The sequence below is a fragment of the Eschrichtius robustus genome, chromosome 19 (assembly GCF_028021215.1).
Source record: "Eschrichtius robustus isolate mEscRob2 chromosome 19, mEscRob2.pri, whole genome shotgun sequence".
Classification (NCBI taxonomy): Eukaryota; Metazoa; Chordata; class Mammalia; order Artiodactyla; family Eschrichtiidae; genus Eschrichtius; species Eschrichtius robustus.
In genome coordinates, this window is record NC_090842.1 from 68,738,698 (window position 1) to 68,758,489 (window position 19,792).

The following is a 19,792-nucleotide window of genomic DNA, read 5'->3' on the forward strand; positions in this document are numbered from 1 at the left end:
AAAATGTCGCCCGCGGTCGACGCCGGAAGGCCCGCCCAGACACCGCCCCCTAGAACGGAAGTGGCTCTCTCCTGAGCCGTCATTGGTTCAGGGACCCTTACGCGCCGCGCTTTGCCTTCGGGGTAATGTGGTTCACAGCGCTCTACGACCTGTCAAGCGGCGGTACTCCCCACCTCTGGGAAAGTTCCTCCTCACCCTGAGGGTAGCTGGGAAGGAGTGTCCCAAGGCTCTGAGTACTGGCGGGGTTCACGCTTCTTAAAGGGGACGCACCCAGATATCCGCAGAACCACGCTTCTTAAAGGGGACGCACCCAGATTTCCGTGGAATGTAGTCTGCTGATCAGAGAGAGGTACTCAGATATAATAGAGTTATATTCCAATATATATAACTATATATATATAACTAATATATATATATATATAACTATAATAGAGTTATAGTTCAGATGTTCCCCAAACCTAAATAAAACAAATGCGCACATGATACCAGATTGTCACTCAGCCACAAAGTGCATCCATCCATAGTTGGGGTCTAATAAACACTGTCTTATTGCTCTTCCAAAGCATGTAGGCTGATGCTTTAGACTCAATTTATGAGTGTCAGTGTGTTAGGTCAGGGTCAAGAGAGCAAAGACTCCAGACAGGGCCATGGTGGGGAAGACAGAGGAGGGATGTGGGTGGCCAGAAGCAGGTGGATCATGTGCTGTGTCTCTGGTTCCCTCAGAAGAAATGTAGAGCCAGTGACGGTGTCCCATTCAGGGGTGGACACATATTTCTTACTCCACATTTAGATATGTATTCAGTTCTTTTCTAGAATCTAAGATCTACCTATCTCAAAAGAAGAGTGACTTACCACATGCTATTTTCTCCCTGGACGGTGACTCTATGGTCCCAGTCATAGTTTATTTACAAAGGGGGCATTTGAACCCTGAGGTAAAGGATTGGATTACATGATCCTCTTTCCTTGCTGGGGACAATATAATTTCACCAGCAATTGCAGTAACAATGCATGGAGAGTTGATATCATCTCAGAAAAATATTTGTGAAATTTGGAAATTGCTGAAATCTATCATTATTTAATTATTCAAAGTTAGTGGCCAAAATAGCCCTTGGCCATGTGAACAAGGTTAGGCTCTCAGTGCAGTTTCTAGAGACACTGAAGTCTGAGAAGTGAGGGAATGAAGCAGAGCACGTAGTTACACAGGAAACTTGGCTAGCTTGTGGTTATAGCTTTGTAACATGTGATCTATTATTTATTTATTTAAAATTTTTTTATTTACGTACAGCTGGGAGGGCTATGTAAAGAGAGCAGACAGCTTTGCCAAAATGTTAAAAACAAACAGGGCATCTGTAGCATCATATTTACTCCCTCCTTAAGAAACTCTCATTAAGTGCCTACCCCATTCCAGGCACTACTTTGGCTGCATCAAGATCAAGAGAGACAAAGACGCCTGCCCTCATGAGTCTGAATTTCCGGTCAAAGGAGATGGACAGTAAAAATTAATGACAACACAGTCAATTACAGAATACATTTATGTGTTTTGAGTGTTAGCCAAAATTTCAGAAATGAAGACCTGATTGAACTAAACAGGCATTTATTTAGGGCTTGTTAGGACACCCGGGAAACGTAGATGCGAGAAGCACTTGAATTGTTACCTGAACTACAAAATGGAGGAAGCCTATAAAGGCAAAAATGTAAGGCCACAGTTAGTTCCATGAGTTGTTTGTCAAGAATTATAATTGGAGCTGTCAAGAAGTAAGGGTGCTTATAAAGCAAGGATTGGTTAGGGTCAGAAATGGCTATATAGTTACAAGAGGGGAATGTTGAAACTGCAAGGTTGTAGTTAGCAGAAGTTTTAAAAATGTCTAGTGTCTGTTATCAAACTGAACCTGGGTCTGCTCACCTACTTTCTTCTGATTGGTTGCTGGTAAGGTCACAGGGTGATTTTCAGGAATCTTCATCATCAACTTTCTGGTTCCAACCAGTCTCAGGCCTACGTGCTTGTTGTCATCATGTAGTCACCATCCTCCACCTGGCTGGAGGTCTTGTTTCTGCAAAACAACTCAAGGATATGCATCAGATTGTTATCTATAACCTTTCAGAAGGAACTAGAATTCCTGTGAGTATTTTACCACTGAACTATTGTTCCAACTGTCATTACTGTTTTTATTTGACTGCTTTTCCTTTCTTTCTGTACTCTCTCACCTCTCTAGTTAGTAACTACTTGAATCTGCTCTTTGGAGCTCAGGGAAGGCCTAGGAAACTAAAGTCTTTCTCTATGTACAGGAAACAAGGGGGACTTCCCTGGTGGCACAGTGGTTAAGACTCTGTGCTCCCAACGCAGGTGGGCCTGGGTTCGATCCCTGGCCAGGGAACTAGATCCCACATGCATGCCTCAATTAAGAGTTCACATGCCACTACTAAGGAGTTCACCCACCACAACTAAGACCTGACACAACCAAATAAATAAATAAATATTAAAAACAAACAAAAAAAGAAACAAGTGGGACAGACTTTTGTACCCAGGAGGGCCCTGCAGGGTCCTGTTCAGTTTCAGAAACAAGGGTATCATGGCTTGCACAGCCTGGTTCAGCTGGGCCTCAGAGGCGCCTCTGTAACGTCTCTTCTTGTGCTTTTCCTCTTGGTCACCTCCGTGTGGACCCAGCGCTCTAGAAGCCCATACAGGTGGGAAAAAGCCAGAGTCCATAACAATGCCATCCCTAAAGGATGCAGGAAGTTCCACTCACCTGGTGTGCACTGCATCTTAAGAGCACTTTGCTAAGCTTTCATTGGCTCAGTCACTACACCTGCAGACTGAAGTGACTTCTGGGTAATACAGTTCCCAAATGAAGCACGTAGATCTCCAAAATGTGATTCTTTTTCATACTTGAAAACATGGGTACTTAACGGCTTAGCAGGGGAGGTGAAGACAATATTTAGACTTGCCAGAAAGGTAAAACTGAATAAAGAAGCTGTACTGTGGTGTGTATTCACTGGCTTAACAAATGTAACAAGCACCTAAGGAGTTTCAACCACAATAGTAGGTGCATGGGACATATTGGGAATAGGTTGTCAGCTGTTCCGTGTATACAGCACAAGTCCTGTATTTCACATTGGGAATAGGTTGTCAGCTGTTCCGTGTATACAGCACAAGTCCTGTATTTCACAATTTTGTCCAGAGTCCTTTGACTTCGTCAGCACAACATAAACATCCTACATCCCGCTTTTTGCAATGATTTCCAAAACGCCGGCAGTTAGATTTGGACAATGCTTTATGGTTTCTCTCAGGTTTGGCTGAGGGAAGACTAAAAACAGATACTAGCAAATAAAGTGCTTACTTTACATAGTCAGGAAAGGGAAAAGGGTGTTCCTTGGCCACAGTCCAAAGTCATGAACAAATAATCATCGTTTCTAAGAGATAACTTTCGATAAATACATGTGTCCTCAAAATCAGCGGGGTCAATGACAGCCTCAACAGAGAAACTAAGCTTTTGGAAGTTAGCAAATCATTGATAGGGACAAGCTTTTGAAATTTAACCAATCGGTGATAGACTACCGCTCCCCAACCCGAGTCCTGAAAGACAGCCAATCAGTGACAGCTCCAGGCTCCTAAGCAACAGTCAATCAGCAACTACCTCAGTTCCATACCCCAGCTTCTGAAAGTCAGCTGGTCAACAGGAGTGGCCACACGAACACTGCTGAAAGTCCAGAAATCCTTCAACACACACTTCTGAAATTCCTCCATTCCTGAATGACTGGCTCCATAAAAGATAAATGCAGCTCAAGCTTTGTTCTAGGACACTGCCTGACAACTACAGCTCTCCCTCGGATGCATGCATAAGGTCCACATTTTTTGTATAAATATTAAGTTCAATTGATTGTTAGCTCAGAAGTTTGCAATCTTTTCAATGGTTCAACATTTGTTTATGGCTTCTTATGAGTTTAGAGTTAATGGCTATGTATAGATGGCAATTTGGGTGGCGATGCAAGGAAAAGAAAAGAGAAGGGCACTGAAACCTTACTGAGGCAACAGGCATATCCATTATGACAACTCTGATGATGGGTTCAATGTCTATACATATGTGAAAATATGTCATGTTGGACACTTTATATAAGTGCAGTTAATCTACATCAATAATCCCTCAATGAAGCTGTTTGGGGAAAACTTTTTCCCATAAAGTGTTAAAATGCTATTCCTTCTAGAATATCAAACAACTGACAAAGCTGTACTGATCATCAGGACCCTCTCCCCACGTCTTACATGAGTCAACTCTGATTCCTTGTCTACAAAACGGGAGAATAATGGAAATATGCCCACTCATGTCACCAAGAATGATGGCTAGGACACAAAAGACCCATCCCTGAAGAAGAGAATCTCCCTTCACTCCCTCATGAGGTTCCTGCCTTGCCATTATGGTTTGAGGGAAACAGCCCAGAGAGACTACAGGGATCCATAAAACCTCTGGCTCTGCTGCTCTGCCAATAAACTGGCTACGGGGACTGGTCTGTAGGTCCCGAGTTCTGTACACTCTCTTTCCACCTGGCCAGTTACTCAGATATTCACGGATTCCCCTTTGGAAGTGGCTTATCCACTCTACTTTGGGGCAGTCTCCACCAGTCCCTATTAATCCAGTCACCATTTCTGTACACAATATGGTTCCCAGCCTGGGCCTTGTTAAGTTTTATGTCCATGGACATAAACCTACATGATTTTTCTTCCTCAGGACACACAGCTCCTAGGTGGGTAACAGGAGACAGCTATCTCTCAATAATGCCATGGAACATCCACGAAGTTCATGGTACTGTCAAATACGCTATTGTTTGCAAACCAACTGCCCCAAGTGACTGCGGAATCACAAATAATATTCACATCCAGGTCAGGAGATCCTGGTGCAGGGGTCCTTCAGACTTTCCTAGGAGGCCTCAAGCAGCAATGCAATTAGGCCAAATCTACACTTAGAGTTGTGCTTTGTCCTCCTGCTATTTCCTTTGGAGTACACAAAGTTGAGAGCCCCAGAACTCTGTACTTTGTATTCTGGCAGACCCAAATTCTGTTCTCAACCCACAGCATACAGTAAACAGAAACCCAAGAGTAAAGGTGGCTTAGACAATAAGACCTAGGGGAGGGATGGAGTGGGAGGTTGGGGTTAGCAGATGTAAGCTTTTATATACAGAATGGATAAACAACAAGGTCCTACTGTATAGCACAGGGAACTATAATATCCTATGATAGGGGCTTCCCTGGTGGCACAGTGGTTGAGAGTCTGCCTGCCAATGCAGGGGACATGGGTTCGAGCCCTGGTCTGGGAAGATCCCACATGCCACGGAGCAACTAGGCCCGTGAGCCACAATTACTGGGCCTGCACGTCTGGAGCTTGTGCTCCGCAACAAGAGAGGCCACGATAGTGAGAGGCCCACGCACCGCGATGAAGAGTGGCCCCCACTTGCTGTAACTAGAGAAAACCCTCACACAGAAACGAAGACCCAACACAGCCAAAAATAAATAAATAAATAAATAAATGGATCATCACGTAACAAAAAAAAATCCTATGATAGGGCTTCCCTGGTGGTACAGTGGTTAAGAATCCGCCTACCAATGCAGGGGACACGGGTTCGAGCCCTGGTCCAGGAAGATCCTACAGGCCGTGGAGCAGCTAAGCCCATGTGCCGCAACTACTGAGCCTGTGCTCTAGAGCTCGCAAGCCACAACTACTGAGCCCATGTGCCACAACTACTGAAGCCCGCAAGCCTAGAGCCTGTGCTCCGCAACAAGAGAAGCCACCGCAGTGAGAAGCCCGTGCACTGCAATGAAGAGTAGTCCCCACTTGCCACAACTAGAGAAAGCCCATGTGCAGCAATGAAGACCCAACACAGACAAAAATAAATAAATAAATTTATTTATTTATTTTTAAAAAATCCTATGATAAACCATGTGGAAAAAAATATTTGAAAAAAATATACATATATCTGAATCACTTTGCTGTATACCAGTAATAAACACAACATTGCAAATCAACTGTACTTCAATAAAAAAGAAAAAAACAAAGAAAAACACCCAATAATAACTTTACCGCAAAAACCAGCAAGGTGAGCCAGCAGTTCCTAGGGTGGGTAAAATGGAGGCTCGAAAAAATCTGTCAAGAATGTTATAAGACAATCAATAATGACCCTGAAACAAGAGAAACCTCTGTAAGCCGCCAGCCAACAGCAGATGGAGTCCTCTGTCCAAAGTGGGTGATGTCCACACCTGAACAAATCAAAGGGGTGGGCATGAGGTCTCACCAAAGGGCTCAAATGGCTGGCGAATACTCCAGAAAAAGCAAGAGACTACAGCAACCTGTTCTCCCTGCTTTCTAAAAAAATTGAGATATAATTAACATAAAACATTTATTAGTTTCAGATGTATAACATAATGATTCAGTATTGGTTTATACTGCAAAATGATCACCACAATAGGTCTACTTCACGTTTTCCTCATAGTTACATAAGTTTTTTATGTTGAGAACTTTTATGATTTACTCTTAGCAAGTTTCAAACACGCAATACAGTATTACTAACTATAGTGACCATACTCCCTGCCAGCTAATATCAGGAGAGTGGCTTCTATAATACACATGGGCAGTGACAGAACTCCAGTGACGGCCCCAGGCAGGTCGGAAAGTGCAAAAGAGTTCACCAGTTTCCCACAAACCTGGCCCTTACCGTGAATCTCCCTAGTGAGGATGTCCGGATGTACGAGATGCAGTTTCTGGGGGTTATCTCCCTCACAGGGGCTAATCTCCAGAACTTTCATCTGTTATTATGTTAAAAAGCCAAGAGCACAGTGGCTGCACGTGTAACGTCTTTCTCCAGTGTGAGCTTCCTGGTGCCGAATGGAGACAGACTAGTGGCTAAAGACTGTCCAACATCTGCCATACTCATAATACCCTGCTGGGTGTGGAGTTGTTCTGTAAGATCAAAAGGTTCTTGATGGTGGAACACATAGCACAATGACACTGGGATACATGAAAGACAGAACTGTTTGTTACTTACAGCTCAGAATGAGAGAAAGACATTAGACAGGGCAACAAAGAGGGCTGAGCCCAGGGACAGGATTAACAGCAAGCTGGAGCTGTGCTGGGCAGTTTATATGTGGCAAGAGTGATGGGATTAGCTAGGTTTCATGAGCTTTCTGTGGCTTGCCTATTTTGAACAATTGTATGGGTTCCAGAACATAGGGGCTATCACTAAATGTCTGACACCTTGGTGTCTGGTAGTCCAGAGTATGAGAGCCTGATAAGGAAAGTGGTTGGGGTTGTGGGCTTCATCAGCTGTTCTAGAAGGGGAAAGGACAGTCCTTCTCCTGCCAGGGCTTCAAAACTGAGTCAAACCACTTCCAAAAACTTAAAAAGTATATATCAAAATGCTGTGGTATTGACATACACACACATATAGGAGAATGGAATAAAAGCACAGAAACAAACCTTCACATACATGCTCAGATGTTTTAAAAGGGTGCAGAGACCATTCAAAGAGAAATGAGTTTTTTCAGCAGGTGGTGTTGAAAAAACTAGATATCCATACATAAAAGAATGAAGTTGCACCTGCACCTTACATGATATAAGCTTCAAGCTGTAGTGGTGTAAAATGGTACAGCTACTATGGAAACAGCCCCTCAGTTCCTCAAGAAATTTACATATTGAAATAATGATCCAATAATTCTACATCTGGAAACATACATAAAAAGGACAGAAACCAGGGCCTCAAAGAAACATTTGTGCAATTGTGCTTACAACAGCATTATACACAATAGCCAAATAGTGAAAGCAACCTAAGACCCCACTGATGAAGGGATACAGAAAAAGTAGCATATACATAAAATGGAGTACTACTCACTCAAAAAGGACGGAAATTCTGACACATGCTAGGACGCAGATGAACCTTGAGGACATTGTCTTCAGTGAAATAAGCCAGCCACAAGAGGAGAAAAACTTTATGACTCTTATATAAGGTACCCAGAGTGGACAAATTCATAGGCAGAAAGTAGAATAGCTGTTGTCAGGGGATAAGAGAAGGGGGATGAGGAGTTGCTGTCTAATGGGTTTAGTTTCAGTTTTATAAGATGAAAAGACTTCTGAATATTTGCACAAAAGGTGAATGTATTATTACTGATGAACTTACAGTTAAATATGGTTAAGACTGTAAATGCTATGTTACAGGCATTTAATCACAATTAAAAAAAAATTTAAACACCTGCAGAGCAGTACTTCCCCGTGCTAAATCAGACTTTTCCCACGTTCACTGCGTTTATATGGCTTTTCTCCCATGTGAACTCTCTGATGAACGAGCGTGAAGTGGTCTTTTAACGCACTTCCCACACTGGCTGCACTCATAAGGCATTGGCCTAGTGTGAGCTCTCTGGTGTTCAATGAGGCCAGATCTTTGTGTAAAGAACCCTCCACATCCAAGGTGCTCATATAGCCTCGTTTCAATGTGGATTTTCTGGTGCTGAACCACGTGGAACGGTCTGATGAAAGTCTTCCCACTTTCGCTGCAATGGTTTTTCTGGTGCTCAACAAGTATGTGTTCATGGTTAAAGGTTTTACCACATTCACTGCACTTGTAATCATTCTGTCCACTTTCAAAGGTCTCCCTGCCCCCCATGTCGCTGTGTGGCTTCCCTCATGTGAGGGGCCTGGTTCTGGAGAAGGCCTGAACTGGCCGGAAAGTCCTTCTCTCCTGTTCAGCACGTCAAGGTCCTTTCTGCCACATGAAGGCTGCAGTTCTTCACCAATGAAGTCCTCCCTTCATCCCATCTGGGGAGTTTCTTCCTACTCGGCTCCTTTTGGTGCTGGGAAAGACTCACCACACACGTTTACACCTCTTGCTCGGGGTGTGTCCCATCATACTCAGCCAGGCGCAAACTGTCTTTCAAGAGTGGGCCACACATCACATTAAGAATGAGACTTCTGGGACTTCCCTGGGGACGCAGTGGTTAAGAATCCGCTTGCCAATGCAGGGGACATGGGTTCAAGCCCTGGTCCAGGAAGATCCCACATGCCGTGGAGCCACTAAGCCCACGAGCCACAACTACTGAGCCCGGATGCCACAACTAATGAAGCCCATGTGCCTAGAGCCCATGCTCCACAACAAGAGAAGCCACCACAATGAAGAGTAGCCCCTGAGTGTTGCAACTAGAGACAGCCCATGCGCAGCAACGAATACCCGATGCAGCCAAAAATAAAAAGATAAATTAATTAATTAAAAAAAAAAAAAAGAATGAGACTTCTGGATGGATGGACCTGGCTTTGGAGTCTTGACCTGTGACTCTATAACTGCATCACCTTGCTCTGAAAGCGCCTCCTCATCCTGGGCTCCGTGTCGACAACCTGGAAGGAGAGAGATGCCAATAAACGTGGCTCCAGCAGAAATGTGTCTCAGACACACCCAGCAGTAAGTCCTTAAGATTGCTGAGATGCGTGGGGCCAGAGCCTGTGTGAGGAAGGCCTGCTGTGCAGAGCTGAGCCTGAGAAGCTCATCTGATGGCAGAGCACAGACGATGGGTAAGAACACGAGGAAGGGTCTTCAACTTACCTTTCAACAAAGCCTGGCTACTGGTGACTGGTGAGCAATGAGTAGAAGGCTGTGTCCAGACCCAGAATGTCTGAATGCATCACAGCAGCTGGGCTACAAGGAGTATTTAAGGACACATGCACATATCCCAACACTTTAAGTGCAGGTCAGTGTTGACAGCACTGCAAAGGGAGCAGTGGAAGGGAATGGGTGAGAACCAGAGCCAGAAGTGAAGAGTCAAAACATCAACAGCGGACTTCCCTGGTGGCGCAGTGGTTGAGAACCTGCCTGTCAATGCAGGGGACACGGGTTCGATCCCTGGTCCGGGAAGATCCCACATGCCGCGGAGCAACTAAGCCCATGCGCCACAACTACTGAGCCTATGCTCTAGAGCCCGTGAGCCACAACTACTGAGCCCGCATGCCACAACTACTGAAGCCCGCGTGCCTAGAGCCCATGCTCTGCAATGAGAAGCCACCACAATGCGAAGCCTGTGCATTGCAACGAAGAGTAGCCCCCACTCACCGCAACTAGAGAAAGCCCGCACGCAGCAGCGAAGACCCAACACAGCCAAAAATAAATAAATAAAATAAAATAAACTTATAAAACAAAACAAAACAAAAAACATCAACAGGAAAGTAAAGGTAGAAACTCTTGGACTCTGTCGCTGGTACCACACACTGGTGGATATAGGACACAGGCCTGGTGTGATGGGAACCCAGCTCTGATACCTCACCATTTCCTCACCCCCATACACAAGGGCCACATTCCTTTCAGCCTCCCTTGACGCTACAGGAAAAACATCCACCCTGTCAGGCACCCAGGGCCCTCCTATTGCTCAAGGTGAGCAACCACCTGGGCCTGAGGAGGCCAGTCAAAGAAGAAAGACAGGGAAAGGGAGTGGGCCCCGTCCCATGAGATCACACATTCTAAAATTATAAGGACATTAAAGGAAGGTCTTAAAAGAAACAAGCCAGTGGTCTCCTCAAGTAGTGACCAGGTCAGTATGTGAACATCCTGGCATAAGCAGGCCCCAAATTCTGTCAGCAAAAGACAGTGGAAGGCCTGGGACACCGAGGTTCCATGCTGCTGGACAGAGTCACCCAACCACGGACAGGGAAGGCTGGTGGGATCTTTCACACAAACATCAAGATTTCTGACTCCTGAGCCCTGTCTTACAAGACCTCAGAGCAGCAGGGATGGGACTGCTGGGAGAGAAGGAATACAGTGCACAGAGCCCAGCCCTGGCAGCAACGACACACATGCCAGGAAACCAGGAAAGGAAGCATTACCCATGGTCTCACAGTGGGAAGCTCAGAGGTTTCACTTGGCTTGCTCTGACTCTGGTTTGGTAACAACCTCATATTAACAGCTTGAAACTGCCCAGAGTTGGAGCATTTATACCAGGGAAACTGGCAAACGCAACAATCAAGGGTTGGCTGGGTTTTTTTCTTTTTACTAACTGTCTAGACTTAAAGTAATGGAGACTATGCTAATAATGAGGACTACACATGGTGAGTAATGTCGTGAATAGAAACATTTATTCCACCCAGCAAAGTCACTGAAGAAAAGTCAAGTTCCAACACATTTATTGTCTTCTTACTTACTAAAAAGAAGACATACACCTGGCAAATGAACACAAAAATGTTCAACATCATGAATCACTAGGGAAATGCAATCAGACCACAGTGAGATACATCTCCACACTTTAAAAACAGATAATATTAAAAATACTGACCATACCAACCTAGTTCTGGTGAGGAATATAGGGGAACTGGAATGCTCCCATACTGTCGATGGGAATGCAAATGGGTACAGTCATTCACTTTAGAATACGAATCCCTATGTTCATATAAAGAATTTTATGTACACGTTCATAGTAAGCTTATCTGTGATAGCCAAACTGGAAACAAACCACAAAACCTCATCCTTTAACAGAGAGATGGATAAACAGTCAAATTGTGGTATATCTAAACAGTACATTTTTCAGATATTAAAAAAATGGTCTCTTCATGGAGACAAATTAGATGATTCTCAATATAATTATGCATTGTGAAAGAAGAAAACAAATACAAAAGTAAACATTAAGATCACAGTGATATTAAAAGTCTAGAAAACACTAGCTAATTGAATGGGAAAAAAGTAAATCAAAGGACTTCCCTGGCAGTCCAGGGATTGGAAATCTGTGCTTTCACTGCCACAGCCAAGGTGTAATCCCTGGTTGGGGAACTAAGATCACGCAAACTGTGCAGCATAGCTGGGAAAAAAAAAAAAAGTAAATCAATACTAGCTACCTGAGAGTCCTGGGAGAGATGTCAGAAGTTGATATGGGAATGATGGATGTTTGTTATTATGATGATGATTCCATGGCTTTAGAAGTATTAAAATTTACCAAGCTGTACATTTTAGGTATGTTTATTTCAATGCACACAAACTATACAGCTCAACTAAATTTTAATAGGAATTGGTTTCACATAAAAATCTGAACCTCTTTTCTGAATCTCTTTTCAGTAGAACTGTGGCAACCACAGCTCAATTCCATCACCTCTCCTACTCTCATGAGGGGATTCTGTCACAGCAGCAATGAAGACTGGGGAGCAATAAAACGTGTTTCCACTTAAGTTATCCAGGAACTCTGCCTGGGTTCTAAAATTCACATGCCTGAACTACATGATTTCTACTCTCATTCCCCATTGTTTTCACTGCGCAGCAATGGGCTTCAGATAAAAAATTTGCAGACGCTACGGGAATCCTACAACCTTTACGTTATTCAGTCTGACACAGACTGGGGGCTCGGGGGAGAGCAATAGCTCTGTAGCTCCTGAGAATTTCTGCAAAAACCTTATCCTAAACAGCCATAGTCATGGGAACATTCGTGGATGCAGCTTTAGAAAAGGCTCATCCCTTCTTGTTGCTAGTCTCTCACACCCTATTAATTCCCAGAGTGTTTCTGTACCAAATATGGTTCCCTCCTGATATCTGTAATCTAACACTCAGGAACACCAGCTACCACATTGCGGACATCATAGCACACGTGGACATAATGGCACACGGCTCTTTTCCAGCTGGACCTAGAGAACTTCTTCTCTTGAACAGTACTGGAGGCATGATGTGACATCCCATGTGAAAAAGAGAACCATTCATACTGCTCCAAAAATCACTGGTGGTTCTCACAACTGTCCTCATCACAGGGTGATCTCGGTGCCCACCAAAACTTCTGACATCCAGGTCACAACATTAGTCCCACAGAGCCCTGCAGTCTACCCCAGGAGGCCTTCAACAACAATTCAAATTAGTGGAAACTATTCTCCGCCATGATACTATCCACAGTGAGGTATACAAACTTTGGAACACCCACAAAACCTGTTCCTCTTCATCCTGACAGTCCAATTTGGTTCTCAACATCAGTCTAACAGTGAACAAACCCAAAGATGAAAGGTGGCTTAAATAAGAGTCTTTATTATGGCATAGAGCAGAAAAACTGAGGCAGATAATTCCCAAACAGGGTGACTTGGACTTAAATAAAATCCACCATTAGCATGGTATTAGACAATGCCACCAAAGAAGGCAAACCACTGTGAGCCACCAGGAGAAACTGGACGGGATCCCCATGATCAAAGCTGCTTTGGTCCTGTCATAGGCAGTTGACAGGAACTAAGAGAATGACAAAACCCAAGTGCGCAGGGTATCCATGCTTTTCTACAAGGGATAGGAGAGCACAAAAGCTGACCTACCCTGATCATACTGAGATGACTGATTCCCAGTATTGGGATCTTTCTTAGAGATAAGAAACTCACAGTGACATTAAGTATGGCAAGGGCCCTGCACAGGTTAGAAGTAGAGCATAGCTCCTTAAAAGCTTCCTATGAACCTGGTACTCATAGGCAATCTGCACACTAGGGCTGTTCAGATGTACGGCATTCAACTTCCAGTTGATGACTCCCTCACAGAACCTATTCAGTATGATGTACTAACTAAGGAGACAGCTCATTCAAAGCTCTCCTCATCTCATTTGAAGGCCTTTCTCCAGTAGGAAGTTTCTGGTGACGAATGAGGTTAGACCTTCTGCTGAAAGCTTTCTTACGTTCACTGTGCTCACAGGATCCATCTGGCCTGTTAAGCTTCTGGTGCTCAGTCAGAGCAGACTCTGACAGAAAAATGTTCCACATTTGCTGTACTGGTGATGCCTTTCTGTAGCATGAGCTTTTTGGTGTTGAGTAAGTTGGGAGTTTTGGCTGAAGAATCCTCCACATACAGTGCACTCATATGGTTTTTCTCCAGTGTGAACTCTGGTGCTTAATGACAGTGGAGTATTGACTAAAATGATTCCCATATTCAATGCACTTATAAGGCCTTTCCCCAGTGTAAACTCTCTTGTGCAAAACGAGAGTAGTTTGGCTAAATCACTTCCCACACTCACTGCCCTTATAAGTCTTTGCTCCAGTGTGAATTCTCTGGTGTACAATAAGGTTGGAGCTTTGGCTAAAGAACTTCTCCTTTCACTACGCTCATAAGGCCTTTCTCCAATGTGAATTCACTGGTGCCAAACAAGTGTGAGTGGGTTGCTATTTAAAAGTTTTCCCAGGGGCTTCAACTAAAGATGCCGCAACTAAAGATCCTGCATGCCGCAACAAAGATCAAAGATCCCAGGTGCCGCAACTAAGACCCAGCACAGCTGAATCAATCAGCCAATCAATAAATATTAAAAAAAAAAAAGTTTTCCCACATTCACTACACTTATAAGGCTATTTTCCATTGTGGACTCTCTGGTGCTTAACAAGTGAGTCTTTGCGACTAAAGGCTTTTCCACATTCACTGCACTCATAAGGCCTTTCTCCAGTGTGGACTCTCCAGTGCCGAACGAGACTGTCTTTATAAATGAAGGTTTTCCCACATTCACTGCATTCATAAGGTCTTTCTCCAGTGTGGACTCTCTGGTGCCGAAAAAGGTTTACTTTAGAAATAAAGGCTTTCCCACATTCACAGCACTTATAAAGCAGTTCTCCAACATGGAGTCTCTGGTGCTGAACAAGTGACTTTTTGTGTCTGAAAGCTTTCCCACATTCACTGCACTTATAAGGCCATTCTCCAGTGTGGACTCTCTGGTGAACAAGTGACTTCTTGTGTCTGAAGGCTTTCCCACATTCACTGCATTTATAAGGCCATTCTCCAGTGTGGACTCTCTGGTGCTTAACAAGTGAATTTTTGTGTTTGTAGGCTTTCCCACATTCGCTACACTTATAAGGCCATTCTCTGGTGTGGACTCTCTGGTGCTGAATGAGCGAGCTTTTCCAGCTGAAGGCTTTCCCACACTCACAGCACTCATAAGGCCTTTCTCCAGTGTGGATTCTCTGGTGCTTAAGAAGTATCCCTTTAAAGCTGAAGGTTTTCCCACATTCACTGCATTCGTAAGGCCTCTTTCCAGTGTGGACACTCGGGTGATGAGCCAGTTTGTGTTTGCAGCTGAAGGCTTTCTCACATACATAGTATTTATAGAGGCTATGTCCATTGTGAAAGGCCTCTGCACACTTGGCGTCCTTTTGTGGAGTGACCTGGTGCTGGAGAAGGCTAGAGCTACCAGGGAAATCCTTCCCAGCCTCCTGGCATGTGAAAGAGTTCTTGGATGCATGGACTATGTGGCTCCTCATAAAGGCCTTACCCATGTCTCTTTTAAAGAGTTTCCCTCCACTGTGCTGGTGAAATTTCACACCTGACACACACAGTTTCTGGCCAGGAATTGTTCCCAGGTCTTCAGCTACACACAAACTACTGTCTAAGGCCAGGCAGCACCTCTCCCAGGGATAGGACTTCCAGATGGACAGGTCTGTCTTTGAAGTATTTATTCGTGGCACTTCTACAGAAACATTATGCTCAGAAGTTATCTCCTTGTGCTCTGCTCCATGCCAACAACCTGAAAGCACAGACATATGGATGAACTTCATGTAGATTTTGGAAGAAGGAGGCGGCCCCATCACAAATATGTGTCTGACGTACCAAGAAATAAATCCATGAGACTATTTTCCAGACAAGGGAGCTGGCAGCATGCTAAGGAAAGGACCTCTGTGCAGCACTGTGCCTCTCCATGTCACAGAACAGGGAGGACTAACCGGGCAAGACACAAGGGTGGTGGGAGCTCACGGAGGAGCCAGGGGTCCACAACTCACTACTCCGGAAACAGTTGACAGGCCTTGGTTGTTGGTGACACTCGTGTGCTGTGTGGAAAGCTGTATCCTTGACCAGGAAAATCCGACTGTCACTGAGTAGCTGGTGTAAAAGGAGTATTTTAAAAATAGGTGCAGACCTCATGACACATTAAGTGTAGGCCAATACTGGAGAGCACAGCAGAGTGAGGATGGTGAGGTCCAGTGAGGGGTAACCTTGGGTTGAAAGTCAGAGTAGAAATGAAAGAAGGAGCAAAGTATCATGAATGGGTAGGAAAGATAGAAATGAGAAAAACAGTCACTGTCCTTGGCACCAAAACAGTGCTCAGCACAGGACATGTGCCTGATATGATCTGAACCCAGCCATAACATCACTTCCTCCCCCTGATGCCAATCACCAGGGCCAGGCCCACTTTGAGCCCCCCTAGCTGTGGTTGGAGTCATGTCCACTCTGTCACATACCCAGGGTTCTCCTCCCAGCTCCAGTTGGAGAACAACATGGAACCTAGAAGATGCAACTTCTAAGGGAAAGATAGCACAGGTGAGTGGTCAGTACTGGCCAGGGGAACAACCAATCCCCCAAAAAAAACCTCAGGAAAGAAAAATAATGTCACAAAAATACTTGTTGAGGAGGTTATCATAGAAACAGCCTAGTGGACCCCACAAATAGTGACCATGTTGGTTCACAACAATGCCCGGTATACTCAGGGCCCAGGAAATGTCACCTAAAAGAGAACAGAAGCTGGAGCACAGAGGTGGCATGGGCCTACAGAGTCAACTTAGCTAGGAGTGGCTGAGAATTATGGAACCCACTGAACTAATTCCAAGTTTTTGAAGCAGAAAATCTTCACTGAACAAACCTCAGAGCAGCTGGTATTGGAGCTCCTTGTGAAAGGAGGCAGTCTACACACTCACCCAGCCTTGGCACTTACAGCATAGATGACAAGGAAGCATTAATAGAGATGTGCCCACTGTCTCGCTGTGAAAAGAGCAGACTTCCCCTTGGAAAAAGAAAGAAAGGCAGGGAGCAGCCCAGGATGCTGGGATAGGTGTGAGGGTCTTACCCAATGATGCAACAAGTGCAAAGGTCTCCAGCAACACATCGCGGTACAGGAGTCTCTGGGCCTCATCAAGAAGCTTCCATTCCTCCTGGGAAAAGTACACAGCCACGTCCTCAAAGGTCACAGGGCCCTGTGATGATGGGACAGATTTGTACATAAGCAGCCTCTCTCCCCAGGACCTCATAAGTACTTCTAACCCCAGCCCGTACTCACTCTGGGTTCATCATCCACCCCAGCTCCGTGACATAGAGGGCAGTGGGGCCCAATAACTCTTCATGCTTCCTTGATCAGTATGTACAACCCTGAGCAACAACAGGCAGGTGGACAGATAGATACCATCTAATCTGTGAGCCTGGTATGCAGGGCCCTTTCCCTTTCCTCCAAGACAACAGCCTGAGTGTACCCACTATCATGTCTCCCAGACACAAGCAAACTTAGCCCCATCCTTCTCTCTTATACTCCTAATACTAAGGCCTGGGGCAATTACTTCATACACCTTCCCCACATGCATATTACTTACTGGACCTGCTCATACATCTGATCCCCATCACCACCACCCGGCCCACAAAATTGGCATGTCTCCTGCCTCCTCACATACCCTTCTGCACATGGTATCAGAAAGTGCCTGCCAATGCAACAGGATCCCACCGTACCCCAACTCTCCACTGGTGGTTCCCAGCCCTCTTCTGAAGGCTTTCCCACTAGGCCTTGTTCCTGACTTCTACCTCAGTCACAACACGCAGATCTAAATACGCCTGGTCAGGTTCATTTCCATATAGCACATTATGTCTCTTCACCAGTTACAATCTTTGCCCATATAACACCCATTCGAAATCCACACCCACTTGACACACCTTAGGTAAATTCATCTGACGTTGTGACAAACTCCCCAAGTTCCACCACAAAAGCCTGGTGAGTGCACAGGAAAAGAAATAAGCACCAGCCTGACTTTGCTATTACTTCACCTCCATTTCTGCCTTCCCTCTGCATCAATTTCATGGCCACTCTCCCATAAAAACCTGGGCCACCTGCTGGACTTTCCCTACCCCCTACCTTCCCGCTGATGACCACTCCTCTTGTCTGTCTTTGTGACAGCCCCCCTCTCTTCCCTTGTTGCCTAATGGCATCCTGAAGCCTTCCCCAGCACTCTAGCGCTGCATGTTCAGCTGTCCACTTTTCTCCTATATTTGGGAGTCACTGGAACATCTGAGACTCAACATGGCTGAAACCCAGTTCACCTGGTGCTTTCACTGCCATGGGCAAGGGTATGATCACTGGTCAGGGAACTAAGATCCCTGCAAGCCACATGGTACAGCCAAAAAAAAAAAAAAAAAAAAAAAAAGAGGGAGAGAGAGGGAGCAACAAGAAGGAAATGGCACTAGAAAATTAGTTTTGTGATAAAGAGGTTGTGGCTAGAACCATAGTTTGAGATAACTGGACATCACTGATAACTCTTTAAACTTAAGACAAAGGAAACAATCTATAGGACCTGACCTCTATTGCACCCTCATTATATAAACATGGAAGTATCTTCTTGGGTTCTAAACATCTTGATAGGGATTCCCAGCATTATAACTTTTTATTCTTACAATGATTCGTTTTATCCCCTTTAAAAAAGGGATTTTAACAAGATGTCTTAATCATTTTCTCTTCCAATACCACCAGAGAACGATGATGTAACAGTAAAATAAGTACTATTAGAAGAATAAAATCACTGAAAAAGCAAAAACCCTCTAAGTGCCTGTATACTGTAAAACTGTTAAGTTTACCTAATGCACGATGAGTGTGTATGAAAATACAATTATGGGATAGATTAAGACTAAGTATAATCATCTCACTCAAAGAACTAAGTTAAAATTAGTTAACTTGGAGCTAAACAAGATCAAAAAGTGGGAATGTTCATTTAAATATAATAGTAACTTTAATATACACGCTAGACAAGTGCATTCTTTATATACCCCAGAACACATAGCAGATATGACTGCAATACGAAGTTTATAAATACGAAAGTAGACCAAACAAAAAAGCAAACAAAAAACCATAAACAAAGAAAAGCCTTTTAGAAGAGGATCTATAAAAACATTTTAATCATATAGTAATATCTATAGAATACTTCACAGAAAGGAAAATGAATGGATACTCACGAAAAACATGGGTAAAATAACACCATACTGTGCAAATGAAGAAAAACACAGAATTCTTATATGATTCAATTCATAAAAAATTTTAAAACAAGCAAGCAAAACTAGAATCATCAAATATTTCCCACATGGTTGGCAAAACTATCAAAAAAAGAAAGAAAATGCTTACTTGAAACATCAGCCAGTACATTAATTTTGGGGGGATGCGGATAATTGCTTTGCAAGAACCCCACAGGCGGCTTCTGGGGGTCCTATTTATATCGCATATTTTGACCTGAGCGGTGAATAGATATTAGTTTTAGAGCTTACTGAACTGCACATTGAAGTTCTCTGCAATTTTCTTTTTCCACGCAGGTCATATTTGAAAATTCGGAAAACCAAGGTTTTGGGGAATAAAAATAACTATAGAACGCTGGTAAGAGAACACAGATAAAATAAAACACTGCTGAATGAGAAGAGTTGGGTGAGGGCCCGGATGACGCAGCATTTACCTGAATCCGACACATCTGCGCTGTCGCCGTCGCTAGAGGAGTTTGTGGGCGACGGTGGGGCCCGAGCACGGGCGCCCCTCCCGGCCCCGAGAGAGAGTCAGGCCAGAGGGCAACCACGCCGAGCCTCAGACCAAGCTCAGAGCAGCAGGCACAGCACCTTCCGGGCTCCCTGACCTCCGGCTGGCCCTGCGTTGCGAACTTCCCCACCTTCGAACACATCCGAGTTTACAAAATGACCACGGCAGACGCCGGAAAAGCCGCCCAGACGCAGTCCTCTAGCTCGGAAGTGCCTCTTTACTGAGACTTCATTGGTCCAGGGGCGCCGAGGAATGGGCGCAGTGCCTTCAGGGTAATGTAGTTCACAGGCCTCCAGGACCTGGCAAGGG

General features: G+C 44.5%; 1 protein-coding gene across 1 annotated transcript; it reads right to left on the minus strand.

Moving 5' to 3' along the window:
* Positions 1–11,649: 11,649 nt before the first annotated feature.
* Positions 11,650–19,759, minus strand: LOC137753889 (zinc finger protein 773-like). Its single transcript, XM_068529328.1, has 3 exons — positions 19,407–19,759; positions 16,778–16,904; positions 11,650–15,463 (listed from the first exon to the last, which is right to left on the minus strand). Exons 1-3 carry the CDS (start codon positions 19,623–19,625, stop codon positions 14,298–14,300), a joined length of 1,512 nt encoding a protein of 503 aa, XP_068385429.1. The 5' UTR covers positions 19,626–19,759; the 3' UTR covers positions 11,650–14,297.
* Positions 19,760–19,792: the final 33 nt, after the last annotated feature.

Bases quoted from the DNA above. Each gene is read 5' to 3' on its own strand.
- LOC137753889 (XM_068529328.1), bottom strand. From the start codon at position 19,625: ATGTGTTCGAAGGTGGGGAAGTTCGCAACGCAGGGCCAGCCGGAGGTC. The intron at 16,905-19,406 runs GTAAATGCTGCG...CCATCATCACAG, and splicing joins CGCAGATGTGTCGGATTCAG to GGCCCTGTGACCTTTGAGGA. The intron at 15,464-16,777 runs GTAAGACCCTCA...CTGTGCTTTCAG, and splicing joins TGCACTTGTTGCATCATTGG to GTTGTTGGCATGGAGCAGAG.